Source organism: Gymnodraco acuticeps, unplaced genomic scaffold (assembly GCF_902827175.1).
Source record: "Gymnodraco acuticeps unplaced genomic scaffold, fGymAcu1.1, whole genome shotgun sequence".
In the NCBI taxonomy this organism is placed as follows: Eukaryota; Metazoa; Chordata; class Actinopteri; order Perciformes; family Bathydraconidae; genus Gymnodraco; species Gymnodraco acuticeps.
This window is the reverse complement of record NW_022990906.1, coordinates 110,171-122,742: the sequence shown is the minus strand read 5'-3', so window position 1 is coordinate 122,742 and position 12,572 is coordinate 110,171. Positions and strand designations below refer to the sequence as shown.

Below are 12,572 nucleotides of genomic sequence, written 5' to 3'. Positions count from 1 at the left end.
TCTCCTCTCTCTCTCTCTCATATGACACAAGCACACGTTTATTTTTACATTACATTACATTGCATGTAGCTGACGCTTTTATCCAAAGCGACTTACAATAAGTGCGTTCGACCAACAAAATACAAACTTGAAGAAAACAGAATCATATAAGTACATCAGGTTTCATAGAGCCAAACATTTCAAGTGCTACTCAACTGGCTTTAGATAATCCAGTCCTTTATTAGTATACAAGTGCTTCGTTAATAGTTCTATCGCTCGAAGTGGAGTCGAAAGAGATGAGTTTTCAGTTTGCGCCGGAAGATGTGCAAGCTATCTGCCGTCCTGATGTCAATGGGGAGCTCATTCCACCATCCTGGAGCCAGGACAGCAAACCCACGTGTTTTCGCCGATGGGAACTTGGGTCCCCCTCGCAGCGTAGTGCACGCGCTGGGGTGTACGGTTTAACCATGACCTGGATGTACGAAGGGCCAGATCCATTCGCAGCATGGTAAGCAAGTACCAGTGTCTTGAAGTGGATTCTAGCAGTTACCGGAAGCCAGTGAAGGGAGCGGAGGAGCGGAGTGGTGTGGGAACATTTAGGAAGGTTGAAGACCAGACGAGCCGCTGCATTCTGGATGAGCTGCAGAGGTCGGATGGCATATGCAGGTAGACCAGCCAGGAGGGAGTTGCAGTAGTCTAGGCGTGAGATGACGAGAGCCTGGACCAGAACCTGAGTCGCTTTCTGTGTCAGCTGAGGACGTATCTTCCTGATGTTGTAAAGCGTGGATCTGCAGCAACGGGTTGTAGCAGCGATGTTTGCAGTGAAGGACAGGTTGTTATCTAGGGTCACACCCAGATTCCTTGCAGTCTGAGTCAGGGAAACAACTGAGGTGCCGATGTTGATTGTTAGGTCAAGAGTGGGACAATCTTTTCCCGGAAGGAAGAGCAGCTCAGTCTTGTCAAGGTTGAGCTTGAGGTGATGAGCAGACATCCACTGAGAGATGTCAGCTAAACAAGCAGAGATGCGTGCGAAGACCTGGGTCTCTGAGCGGGGAAAGGACAGAATTAATTGGGTGTCGTCAGCGTAGCAGTGGTAAGAAAAACCATGCGGGCTAATGACTGATCCGAGCGAGTTTGTGTACAGGGAGAAGAGGAGGGGACCAAGAACAGAGCCCTGAGGGACCCCTGTAGTTAATTGACAAGGGTCGGACTCAGACCCTCTCCAAGTCACCCTGTAGGTACGGTCTTTCAGGTATGAGGTGAGGAGGGAAAGTGCAGAGCCTGAAACTCCAAGTTTTTGGAGAGTGCGAAGGAGGATCTGATGATTCACCGTGTCGAATGCAGCAGACAGGTCCAACAGGATGATGACAGAGGAGAGGGATGCAGTTTTGGCAGTGTGCAGTTCCTCCGTGACAGCAATGAGAGCAGTTTCTGTGGAGTGACCTTTCTTGAAACCAGACTGGTGTGGATCCAGAAGGTTGTTCTGATTGAGATAACAGGAGAGTTGTTTAAAGACAGCGCGTTCAAGTGATTTAGACAGGAACGGGAGGAGAGAGACAGGCCTGTAGTTTATAACATCAGACGGGTTGAGAGTGGGTTTCTTTAGGAGAGGGTTTACTCTTGCCTCCTTGAGACTGTTTGGAAAGTGACCAGAAGTTAGAGAAGTGTTGATGAAATGGGTGAGAAACGGTAGAATATCAGGAGCGATAGTCTGAAGGAGGTTTGAAGGGATAGGGTCCAGAGGACAGGTGGTAGGGCGGGCAGATGTAATGAGGGTAAGAACCTCACTTGGAGAGAGAGGGGAAAAGGAGGTTAGTGTGTTGGTGGAAGGAGGGTCTGGTGACCCAGCGGTGAGTAAAGGTGAGTCAGAAAAAGAAGAGCGAATATCATCAACCTTTTTTTCAAAGTGGGGTAACAAAGTCGCTTGACAGAAGTGAGGAGGGGGAGGGGCTTTTGGAGGGTCCAAGAGGGTGGAGAAGATGGAAAATAGTTTTTTCGGATTGGAATAGGAAGATTGGATCTTATCTTGAAAGAAAGTGCTTTTTTCCTGAGAGATCGAAGCAGAGAAAGAGGAGAGGAGAGCCTGATAGGTTAGGAGGTCGTCACGGTGTTTGGATTTCCACCGTTTCCGCTCTGCTGCCCTAAGGACAGTTCTATTAGCACGCAGTGCATCATTTAGCCAGGGAGCAGGAGGGGACTGACGAGCCTGCCGAGATGTGAGAGGACAGAGAGAGTCCAGAGTGGATGAGAGAGTAGAGAGGAGAGTTTCTGCAGCAGAGTTTGGAGGCAGGAGTTGGAACGAGTCAGAGGAAGGGAGGGCTGAGAGCACCGATGAGGCAAAGGTAGAGGGGGAGAGGGAGCGAAGGTTACGGCGGACAAGTGCAGGATGAGAAGAGATTAGTTTGTTATGTTTGGAAAGGGGTAGAGAGAATGAAATGAAGAAGTGATTGGATGTGTGGAGCGGGTTTACAGAGAGGTTAGAAGTAGCGCAGTTCCTTGAGAATATGAGATCAAGCACATTGCCAGCTTTATGAGTCGGTGGGGACGGAGACAGTGAGAAAGCAAAGGCGGTTAACAGAGATGTTAGTTCGTCTATCTTCCCCGTCTGGAGGTTGAAGTCTCCGAGAAGTACAGCGGGAGGGCCAGTTTCAGGGATGTGTGAGAGGAGATTATCTAATTCCTCCAAGAAGTCCCCCAAGGCGCCTGGTGGACGGTAGAGAACAACAATGGTTAACTGTATAGGATGGGTTACTGTGACGGCATGGAATTCAAAGGTGGAAGGAGTGAAGTTAGGTAGTTTGAAGAGGGAAAAGCTCCATTTGGGAGAGAGCTGGAGACCAGTGCCACCTCCTCTGCCAGTTTGTCTGGGTGTATGGGAGAAGGAATATGCAGTGGAGAGAGCTGCTGGGGTGGATGTGTTGGATGGAGTAATCCAGGTCTCAGTGAGAGCAAGGAAATCCAGAGACTGCAGGGAGGCGTAGCCAGAGATGAAGTCAGCCTTAGGAACAGCTGACTGGCAATTCCACAGGCCGCCTGAAACTAGATGTTGGATCTCAGTGGAGCATGTGGGATAGACGAGAGCAGGCCGGTTATATCGATTACGAGATACACGGGGCCAGTGATAATTGCGAGAAGACACATGAACAGGAATGGAGAAAATACACATGATTATAGCATGAGGGGCTAAACAACCAAATAAAATAAAACACCAGCGATACTCAATCAAAGTAGGATTTGCCTACTCTTTGCCTCCCTCGTGACTCCAGCAGGACTCTAATGTCTTTGCCAGTCTTAGACTCCAGCAGGACTCTAATGTCTTTGCCAGTCTTAGCCTGTCTGACGCTGAAGCTGACGCTCCAGGAAAGTGCTACCTAAAATGGACACCTGATTGCTGAGTTCTCACAGCTGTGGGGCAACGTCCCTTTAATTAGTTAACTCTGCAGCTGGTGGCCCTCAAAAGGAAATCTAGACTGGCTTCCTCCTGATGTGTTATTGTCTTTTAAATCAATTACATTAAACCCTAAGTTATAAAGTTATGAGTTTAACCCTTAATACAGTTACACCTACTCAATAAAGCTCTTAGTATTCTACAAATGTTTAAATCAAAGTTAACCCTAGCAGTCAGTTAGTTCACTTTTAAGGTTTCAGTCAAATGACTTGTCCCAAGTTTCTGCCTGACAGATACTGTAGCGGTTTTGAGTTTTGAAATCACAATTCCAGTCAGATCAACTACAGAGCATTGATACAGAGTACACACACTGAAACAGAGAAGTCTAAAAACACAATGTTACTCACACAATTCTAGAAGTCTCCAGTAGCTTTCTTGTCAAAATCGAGTTGCACACTGGCAGGTCAGTGATTAAGATGAGATTTAAATACAGTTTCTGTTGGGGGAGTGGCCTCAGATCACAGCTGATGGGTCTCAATCGAGACTGGCTTCCTCCTGATGTGTTATTGTCTTTTAAGTCAATTACATTAAACCCTAAGTTATAAAGTTATGAGTTTAACCCTTAATACAGTTACACCTACTCAATAAAGCTCTTAGTATTCTACAAATGTTTAAATCAAAGTTAACCCTAGCAGTCAGTTAGTTCACTTTTAAGGTTTCAGTCAAATGACTTGTCCCAAGTTTCTGCCTGACAGATATGTCCATGCAACTCTCTGTTGCATTCACTGAACACGGGAAATTACAGTCCTACCGTCCTCTCTTGTGTCATGATGAAGTTCACGTAAAGCACGGTCAATGTATTATATTATTGAGGGAGAATTGTCCGGGGCTACAGAAAAAACATTCGGGCTTTGCGACACATAGGCTGTGTCTCAATTCAGGGGTTGCATCCTTAGAAGGGTGCATACGTACATTTTCGTTAAATAATACGGATACATATGTGACGCTAACTAGCTAGCTGGACGTAGGCCTACTGCACTGTTGTTTACACTTATTTTTTAATTCAATTCAGAAGTTTATTAAAGTCATACAGAGATCTTGGCTCTGTTATAGATAAGTTATACTTTATATTACATACATAGACCAAAGTGAAAACATTTAGACCGGTATAGCCTACAGTACGGTGGGATTTATAAAATGCTACCCTGACGTCTGCTGTTAGCTTTATTTATTTTTCTGACATGTTCCAATGTTTTACTGTTTATTAAACTTTGGGACAAAATTACAACCTTTTTATTCAGCTCATTCTGCTTTGAGGTATAGGGCTAAAAGAAAAGCCTATTTTAAATATTTCCACCAGATTTGATCATCTTTTATTTAGGTTAAAGTGTATTTAATTTATCCTAATCCCATAGTAATAAGACAATCAAAAATAGACAGCAGCCTTTTGCTTGATGTTAGTTTGTGCAGTGCTGTCAAAGGAATGATCCCTTAAGGATTGTTTGTCTGAAATGCTTAGTTACATTTTGCAATAATACTTTTGCAACCCTGTGTTTAATATGATTAATTCACTTTTTTCTCTTTCTCTTCTTTTTCTCTGTAATTAGGACAATTCTGGAGAAATGGATCTGCTGGAGAAGGACCCCTAATCTGAAAAGTGCACAGCGGATCATCAGGACAGAGCTGCCATCCACCTGGACCCCCCGAGGTGCTGGAGAAGGACCCCTAACCCCAGCGGATCATCAGGACAGAGCTCCATCCAGCTGGACCCCCGTGGTGCTGAAGAAAGCAAAAGGGCGATCAGGAACATCCTCCACCCAGACCTCTGCTTACTGCCGTCCTACAGACTTGTGTCTTACTTTCAGAATTTGATTTTGTATGTGTCCTTTCTTTTAATAGATATCTAACGATTATAGCTTGAGTCTGTCTGATTCCCCAAACAGCTGCTTCTATATACTTGCTGCACATATAATAAAAATAAACAACTCCATAAACACACTTTTGCTGATATTTGTGTTACTGCCGGTGATGTTAAATAACATGATTGATTTCCTCTGTCTCAATGATGAAAGTTATAATAATAGAAGACATGAAGCTGCAGAGAGAGGATGGATATATTCTTACCTCTACTTTGTGATAAGATGAAAATACAATATTAAATTGTAATTGTTAAACACATTGTTTATTTCATTTACTGAGGTTTTAAAGATTATTTACAACACGTGTATAAGCAGTGGAATAATAGGATATCTCTAGGTCATTAAACTGTCTTCAGTTTAATTTTATTAATACAAGAAATAGGTCATAGAAAATGTTTAATTGTGTATTTCAGCAGAGCGGGGGGCACGGTGCTGCTGGACCTGGAGGTGCTGACCTGGGGTCAGTGGGACATCATCTGGGCAGGTTTAGGGGAAGAAGGAGAATATAAACTGTTATTGTTAACAATCAATCTATACAACATGTTCCTTTAAAAAACATATTGTTTTATTAGTACAGAAAAATTAAGACTTATTTTAAATATATGAAATAATATGATTAAATTACATCAGCTATATATAATTTACTTGTTAACTTACTAATGTAACATTACTAGGGGCTAAAGGAACAGCTTCATCTTATTTATCTGGCCATGGTTCTCTTTATTTAATCTCCGACGGTGATCTCCAAAAAATGTAAAAGTAAAGTTTCTGGATCCTTTTCAGCTGATTTGCTAGCAGGCTGCTGGAGCAACGCAACCGAACAGCGCGTATCACGTGACGTAAATACGAAGCGCTCCGTAGGCTAGACCGTCTCATTTCGTAGGCCGCTCGGACCAGCCTACGCGGTCTCGTCGGCCGCATCCTGCGTCGACCGCGTAGGCTACGTACCTCGAAGGATACAACCCCTGAATTGAGACACGGCCTATATAGTTAATGCGGTTAATGAGCAGGTTTGATGATAGGGGCTGCGGTGTCTCATTAATTGTGCTCCGGCTGGGATATGATGAGTAACTTTGGCGCACGTGGCTCGTGACGGAGCCACGTGCGCGCACAGGGGAGGGGTATATACAAACGGCGATGAAAAACTCCTGAGGGGATGCTGGGATAAAGCTGAGAGCAACACTGGAGAGTACTCAGTATAGTGCATACAGTGCTGAATGAAAGCACGGAGAGGGAGCTGCAGCAGGATCTGGGACTTCTAAAGAGGAAGTCACTTGACATCTGATGGGAATACATCACTCTACGACACAAATGTGAGTTTTTTCTAGCTATTCATTGTATTTGTATTAGGAAAAATGCATTTTCACTGTGTTTTTTCTTGAATTGAATAGATACATTTAGTTTAAAGATATAATAATTTATCTATATTTATGTTTCCTTTATTTAGCCAGGAAGGTATAATAATCTAAATCTTTTCTCAAGGGTGATCTGGTCGTCATATCTCCATTACCAGTGTCTAATAATAATTTTGTATTATTTAAATATTAAAAAACACAACATAAATCATAAAAGAGGAGGCACATAAAGGAAATACCAGTAGAATCCATAATATATTTCAAAGGTTATGTGAAACAGCTATTGTTTTCACACAAGTTTGTGAAAGACCTTTCAAGCTAAGAAGGGATTACTTCCTAGAACCGAGCGATGTGGAGTAATTTAAAAATAATATATTATTATTTTATATTATATGGTTGATTATTGGTGCTTTCATTGAATATTCACACATACATAAATGCACACTTATCACTTATTTCCTATTATGAATATCTATTCCAAGATGGTAATATCCGTATTATATTGACATGCTGTTTTATTGTTAGTTACATTTGCAGCTTATTTCATGCAGGGTGAAAAGAAAGCGAAAAGGCTAATTATGATTTATGTGTTGTGAGTCCTAACTGTTGATTATACATTTACATTGGTGAAAAAAAGCACCATTATGCACATTTTAAGTCATAACTAAGATTTTATTGTATTGTAATTTTCAAAACTCAAAGACTCTAACAGTTGGATGGATTATTCTTTGTTGGAAATGGGATAATTTACATGGTTGTCAGGTGTTGTGTTGCTGCAAATTCAATAGCCTGGAGACCTCCCTATACATTATGTGGTTTGTGATGAACAATCAGCACATTATTCCACACCAGTGAGCAGAGAGATAGCGCCCTACACCGCAGAATGCTCCCTCTATGTCAGCCACTGTATAAGTCTCATAACTGTTTTTAAGTCTTTTTATGCAAATCAATGCAGATAAATATTTTGCGTCAACTCATGAATATATTTGTGCCTTATCTCCCTTTTCCACCAACAGCCTCCATGTAAGCTGAGTAGAAATGCCGACTCCTTGGTGAGGGTCAGAAAATGAACGCCTCTTCCTGCTGTGAACCTGCACTCAGCATGTATCAGCACAGCTCAGGGTTTGACCTCAATGCCAGCTGTGACTTGCTGACTCCTCACTGTAACCGGACGTCAGTGGACAGCACGCTGCAGCTGCCCACATTTTCTACGGCAGCCAAAGTCAGAGTGATCGTTACCTTCATCTTGTGTGGCATTTCCACTTTCTGCAATTTGGCTGTGCTTTGGGCGGCCCACAGCCACAAGCGGAAATCCCATGTCCGAGTGCTGATAATCAACCTGACTGCGGCCGATCTCCTGGTTACCTTCATCGTGATGCCCGTTGACGCGGTTTGGAACATCACAGTACAGTGGCTGGCCGGCGACCTGGCGTGCAGATTACTGATGTTCCTCAAGCTGCAGGCCATGTACTCCTGCGCCTTTGTCACAGTGGTGATAAGTCTTGACAGACAGTTAGCTATACTCAACCCTCTGGCCATCAGCATGGCCTGGAGAAGGAACAGGGTCATGCTGACCGTGGCTTGGGCTATGAGCGCCTTGTTCTCGATCCCCCAGGTAAGGCGTGGTAACACTGGTTTGACAAGACAGCTGTTTACCGCTAGTAAAACACTGAGACTATTAAGTGTCTCATAGAGAAAGTGCTGGGTTAAAGGAAAGGTCTATCGCTCTCGTGTTTCTCCATATACAGAGCAGGGTATATGCAACAGATTATTGGATCTGCATGCATTTTCTCAGTTTTATAGATATATTAAACTGTGGGCAAACCACACATCCTAGAAGCATTTTGAATGAGGCTTTACATGTATTTGACATACATTGATAAACATGGTTCATTATTCCCTTTTTATCTCAGCATTTACATAAAATGTTGCTATTCGTAGGGGCTTTGCTTCAAGAAAACCTACTTTTTGATTAGAAGCGCCCAAAGGGTCTCAGTGTTAGGGATTAAAGGCTCTATAGTTTAGTAACATAAGGATGGGAATCCCTAATCCTGGAAGTATAGCTGCTTCACTGTAAACAGTGAGACATATGGCAGCCTGGCATTATACTGTTGCTGGTGTTGTGACAATATTTTATGTGTGGCGATGTAATCCAAGTTCAATCGAATCTTCAAACAGACTACTAATTGGTGTACAATTCTGCAAAAGACTGGATTATATGGAGATGAAAATGTCTGAAAAACAGATTTTCGATTAGCACCAATGTATCCGTGTACAATGGTTTGTTTGATATCTAACAGAAATGTAATCCTTATCTTTTGTGCGATGCCCAGGAAAAACATTACAATGTCTGCCTGTTACACGATTACACTTCCACATTCTCAGGAAACAACTTGGTTATGTGTAAGTAACAAAACGTCTTGGTTAGGAAAAGCTTGTGGCATGGGTTAAAATTACGGAAGTGACGTGACTGTTACCTGACAAATAAATGAATTCTGCATACAAACAACGGTTAGCTGAAAGATAGTCGGGTGTTTCTTATATAAAAAAACAGGTTGCCACTTTCTGAATCTATTTTCTTGTAACAAAAACCACTTATCCGAAAAGGAACTGATGTTACACCTTTCTTACTTCTTTGTCTTCCAGTAGTTAAGGTTCAATCAATCGTGTCCACAGGTATGGAAAAATCTGTAGAGCAGCTTGCTTGTAGTTTTCAGAAAAGTAGAGCACACCAATAAGGCAGTCATCTCCTTAGTCAACAAAAGTCTAGTACTTTATTTGTGTGCAAGGCATTTTTCAAGCTGGCTTGCTTTAGAATCCTGTAAAAAGGGTCTTAAATATGCATTGAATTGCTACCTACAACAAGATGTTCTGTATGTAAGCTGAATGTCCTAGCCAAACAACATCCTCACCATTTGACACAAAACACTGTTCAGATGGTTAGATCTATGATATGTTTTTCTGATTTTCTAAGTGTATTTTAAATTGTAATGTTACAAGAGAAAAACCATTTTTTTCTTCTCCATGATACATAAACACATTACTAATTTGACATGGAGCACTTGTCTTTGGAGGTCATTGATACGACCTACTTGAACATAATGACTTGGGATACTGTCAGACCACCAGAACACCATTATTATATAATGCTTTAATCCTTCTAACTTACCTCTGCCAAACAGACAGGGGGAAAAGAAAGTACTGCAAGACCATGGCATCCAGCAGAATGCAATGCATAACTTTTTCATTTTTAACTCCTCAGATTTTTATTTTCCATAATGTGACCATCACGTATCCAGCCAACTTTACTCAGTGCACCACTAGGGGGAGCTTTGTCACTCACTGGCAGGAAACAGCCTACAACATGTTCACCTTCTCCTGCCTCTTCCTGCTGCCGCTGGTCCTAATGATTATCTGCTACACCAGGATCTTCATTCAGATCTCTAGACGGATGTCAAAAAAGAACTGTAAGTTCAAAGCTAATCCTGATTGGTCAGAACATAGTATATTTGATAGATAGTTTAGTAAATATGTTAATTCATATTCAACTCTCTTTATTTCCTCCAGTTTCGCCAAACGAGCCAAATCTCCGTTGCTCAAAGAACAACATCCCCAGAGCTAGAATGAGAACTCTGAAAATGAGCATTGTCATAGTGATCAGCTTCATAGTCTGCTGGACTCCGTACTACCTGTTGGGTTTGTGGTACTGGTTTTCCCCCGACGACCTGGAGGGAAAAGTCTCCCACTCCCTCACCCACATCCTGTTCATATTTGGGCTTTTCAACACCTGCCTGGACCCCATCATATACGGCCTTTTCACCATACGCTTCCGCAAGGGGCTGAGGAGCTGCTACCGCAAAACAACAGTGACGTCAGATCGGGAAAATAGCAGGGTGATATTGAAATGTACTGAGCCTGTTTTACCCTCTAATAGAGGAATGGCCCCTGTTGACACTGACAGCAACTGTGAACAGACTGAGTCAACGTGACTTTACCCTTTGGTTTGTTGACTATCGTTAAGCCACGAGTTCTAGAGCCATCGCCATATTGGTTTTGAGAACCAGTGGAGTGCACCAGCTGGGCGTAAAAAAGTAGGTCTTAACTCTAACGTCGGGCTTAGCTACTTCCGACTTAGTGATTCGAATTTACACCGAGTGCACCAAGCCTGACTAGTCACGGTCATAGCTGCGCCTAGTCTTAAGATACGCGTCCACGTCAATACACGCAAAACAGTAATTGTTGCCAAGCAACACACGTCTACATAATTTAACACTCAAACTTCTCCATTCAAAGCAGCCCGTTAGCGTAAAATCTGAGCGCAATCAGCACCTGCAAGGTTGGGGAGAGCACAGCGTTTCTGTCTAATCCAGTGGTTCTCAAAGTGGGGGGCGCGCCCCCCCAGGGGGGCGCAGAGGCATGAGAGGAGGGGCGCGAGAGACCAGGAGGAAAAATGGTTATTAAAAAAAAAAAATCCTAAAAAAAAGAAAAATCATCATATTTTCAAAAATGATTGATTCGAAAATAATATGATACAGTGCTATTACGTCTGGGTCTCTGTGTTTCATTAAAGTGTGTGTGTGTGTGTGTGTGTGTGTGTGTGTGTGTGTGTGTGTGTGTGTGTGACGAGCCATTTTGTGTGCGAGCGAGCGAGAGAGAGATAGCGTACCGGAGATCGTTGTTGTTAGCTTCTGGTGCTAGCGAGCTACGCTAACGGATATAAGGAGTTTTTTTAACAACAAAGTGGAGGAGAGTCCTCTCCTGTCAGACTGAGAGGCTCAGTGAGCTAAAGGACTCTCTCAGTGTTATCTCAGTGGGTCTAAAACGTTTTGGTCAGGGGCGTTGCCTGGACCTGGAAACATTCGGGGCTTAGCCCACAGTGGCGGCGCTACAGTCGAATTTTCTACTGCAATACTCCCCACACGCACATACACAATTGCGCCATCTGGTGTCACAAACGTGTGTCTGCATTAGCTTTGTTACGGCAATGGATTGTGGGAGATTCTCAAAGCACGTGAGGTTCTCTTGAGGGTAAGGTGCCTGTATTATCTCGGTGGACAAAATGTATGTTTTTATTTTATAAGGACAATAACGTACTGTTGTGTTTGTTTAGTTTAATGTTAATTGTTTAATGCTCACAGTCACAGCAACATGTTTTTGTGTGATTGGTTTTATATGATTTATCAACGTGATCATCAATAGCTAATCTGAGCACCAGACCCCAGCTCACGTGTCGTTTTATGCTGTCCATTGAAATGCAGGAAAGTAATCACCAGCTCTGAGTGATCTGTTGCCGAGGGGACACTACACCGGAGTTACATAAGCAGAGATAAAGTGCTATTTTGAGGGAACTCACCTTCTCTGGGGTCCCCCAGGAAGAATTTTTTTAAATGTTGAAGTTAAAAGCATCAATCTTGTGCACTTTGAGAGCAACATTAAGAGATATGGATACATCTCTCAACACCCATATGTCAACAAAAATCAAAGAATCAGAATCAGAAACGGGTTTATTATTTAAAAACACTTTATTTTCCAATTAAATCATAAACTATGTCAAATTATTAGAAGTTGTTAGTAATCAGATTAAACAGAAAAAAGGGATGGAAGGAGGAAATAATAATCCCTCATCACTTGCTGTTTGCGGTTGAAATGATCTCTTTTGCTGGCCAAACATGCTGGATGGAAAGCAGTGGTGTCTCACTTGCCTTGGCCCTGTATCTGCACTCCCTAAATCAGTCATGTTACTCATTGACTCTTGTCTGTTCTGGTGTTCCTGTTCATTGTTGTCTCCATTGTCGTTCTTGTCTGTTGTATCTCCTTCTTGTGTGTCCCTTTCTCCTGTTCTCCTTTCTTCTTCCTCTACTCTGTTTGGCTCATCTGTGATGACTGTGTAGGTAAACACAAACAAGTATGTAAGTCAATCAGTTTCCAGCT

The 12,572-nt window shown here is 42.7% G+C and overlaps 1 protein-coding gene across 1 annotated transcript; it reads left to right on the top strand.

The window, feature by feature from the left end:
- Nucleotides 1-6,255: 6,255 nt before the first annotated feature.
- Nucleotides 6,256-11,056, top strand: LOC117557833 (putative gonadotropin-releasing hormone II receptor). Its single transcript, XM_034233798.1, has 4 exons — nt 6,256-6,599; nt 7,658-8,256; nt 9,904-10,108; nt 10,209-11,056. Exons 2-4 carry the CDS (start codon nt 7,708-7,710, stop codon nt 10,628-10,630), a joined length of 1,176 nt encoding a protein of 391 aa, XP_034089689.1. The 5' UTR covers nt 6,256-6,599; nt 7,658-7,707; the 3' UTR covers nt 10,631-11,056.
- Nucleotides 11,057-12,572: the final 1,516 nt, after the last annotated feature.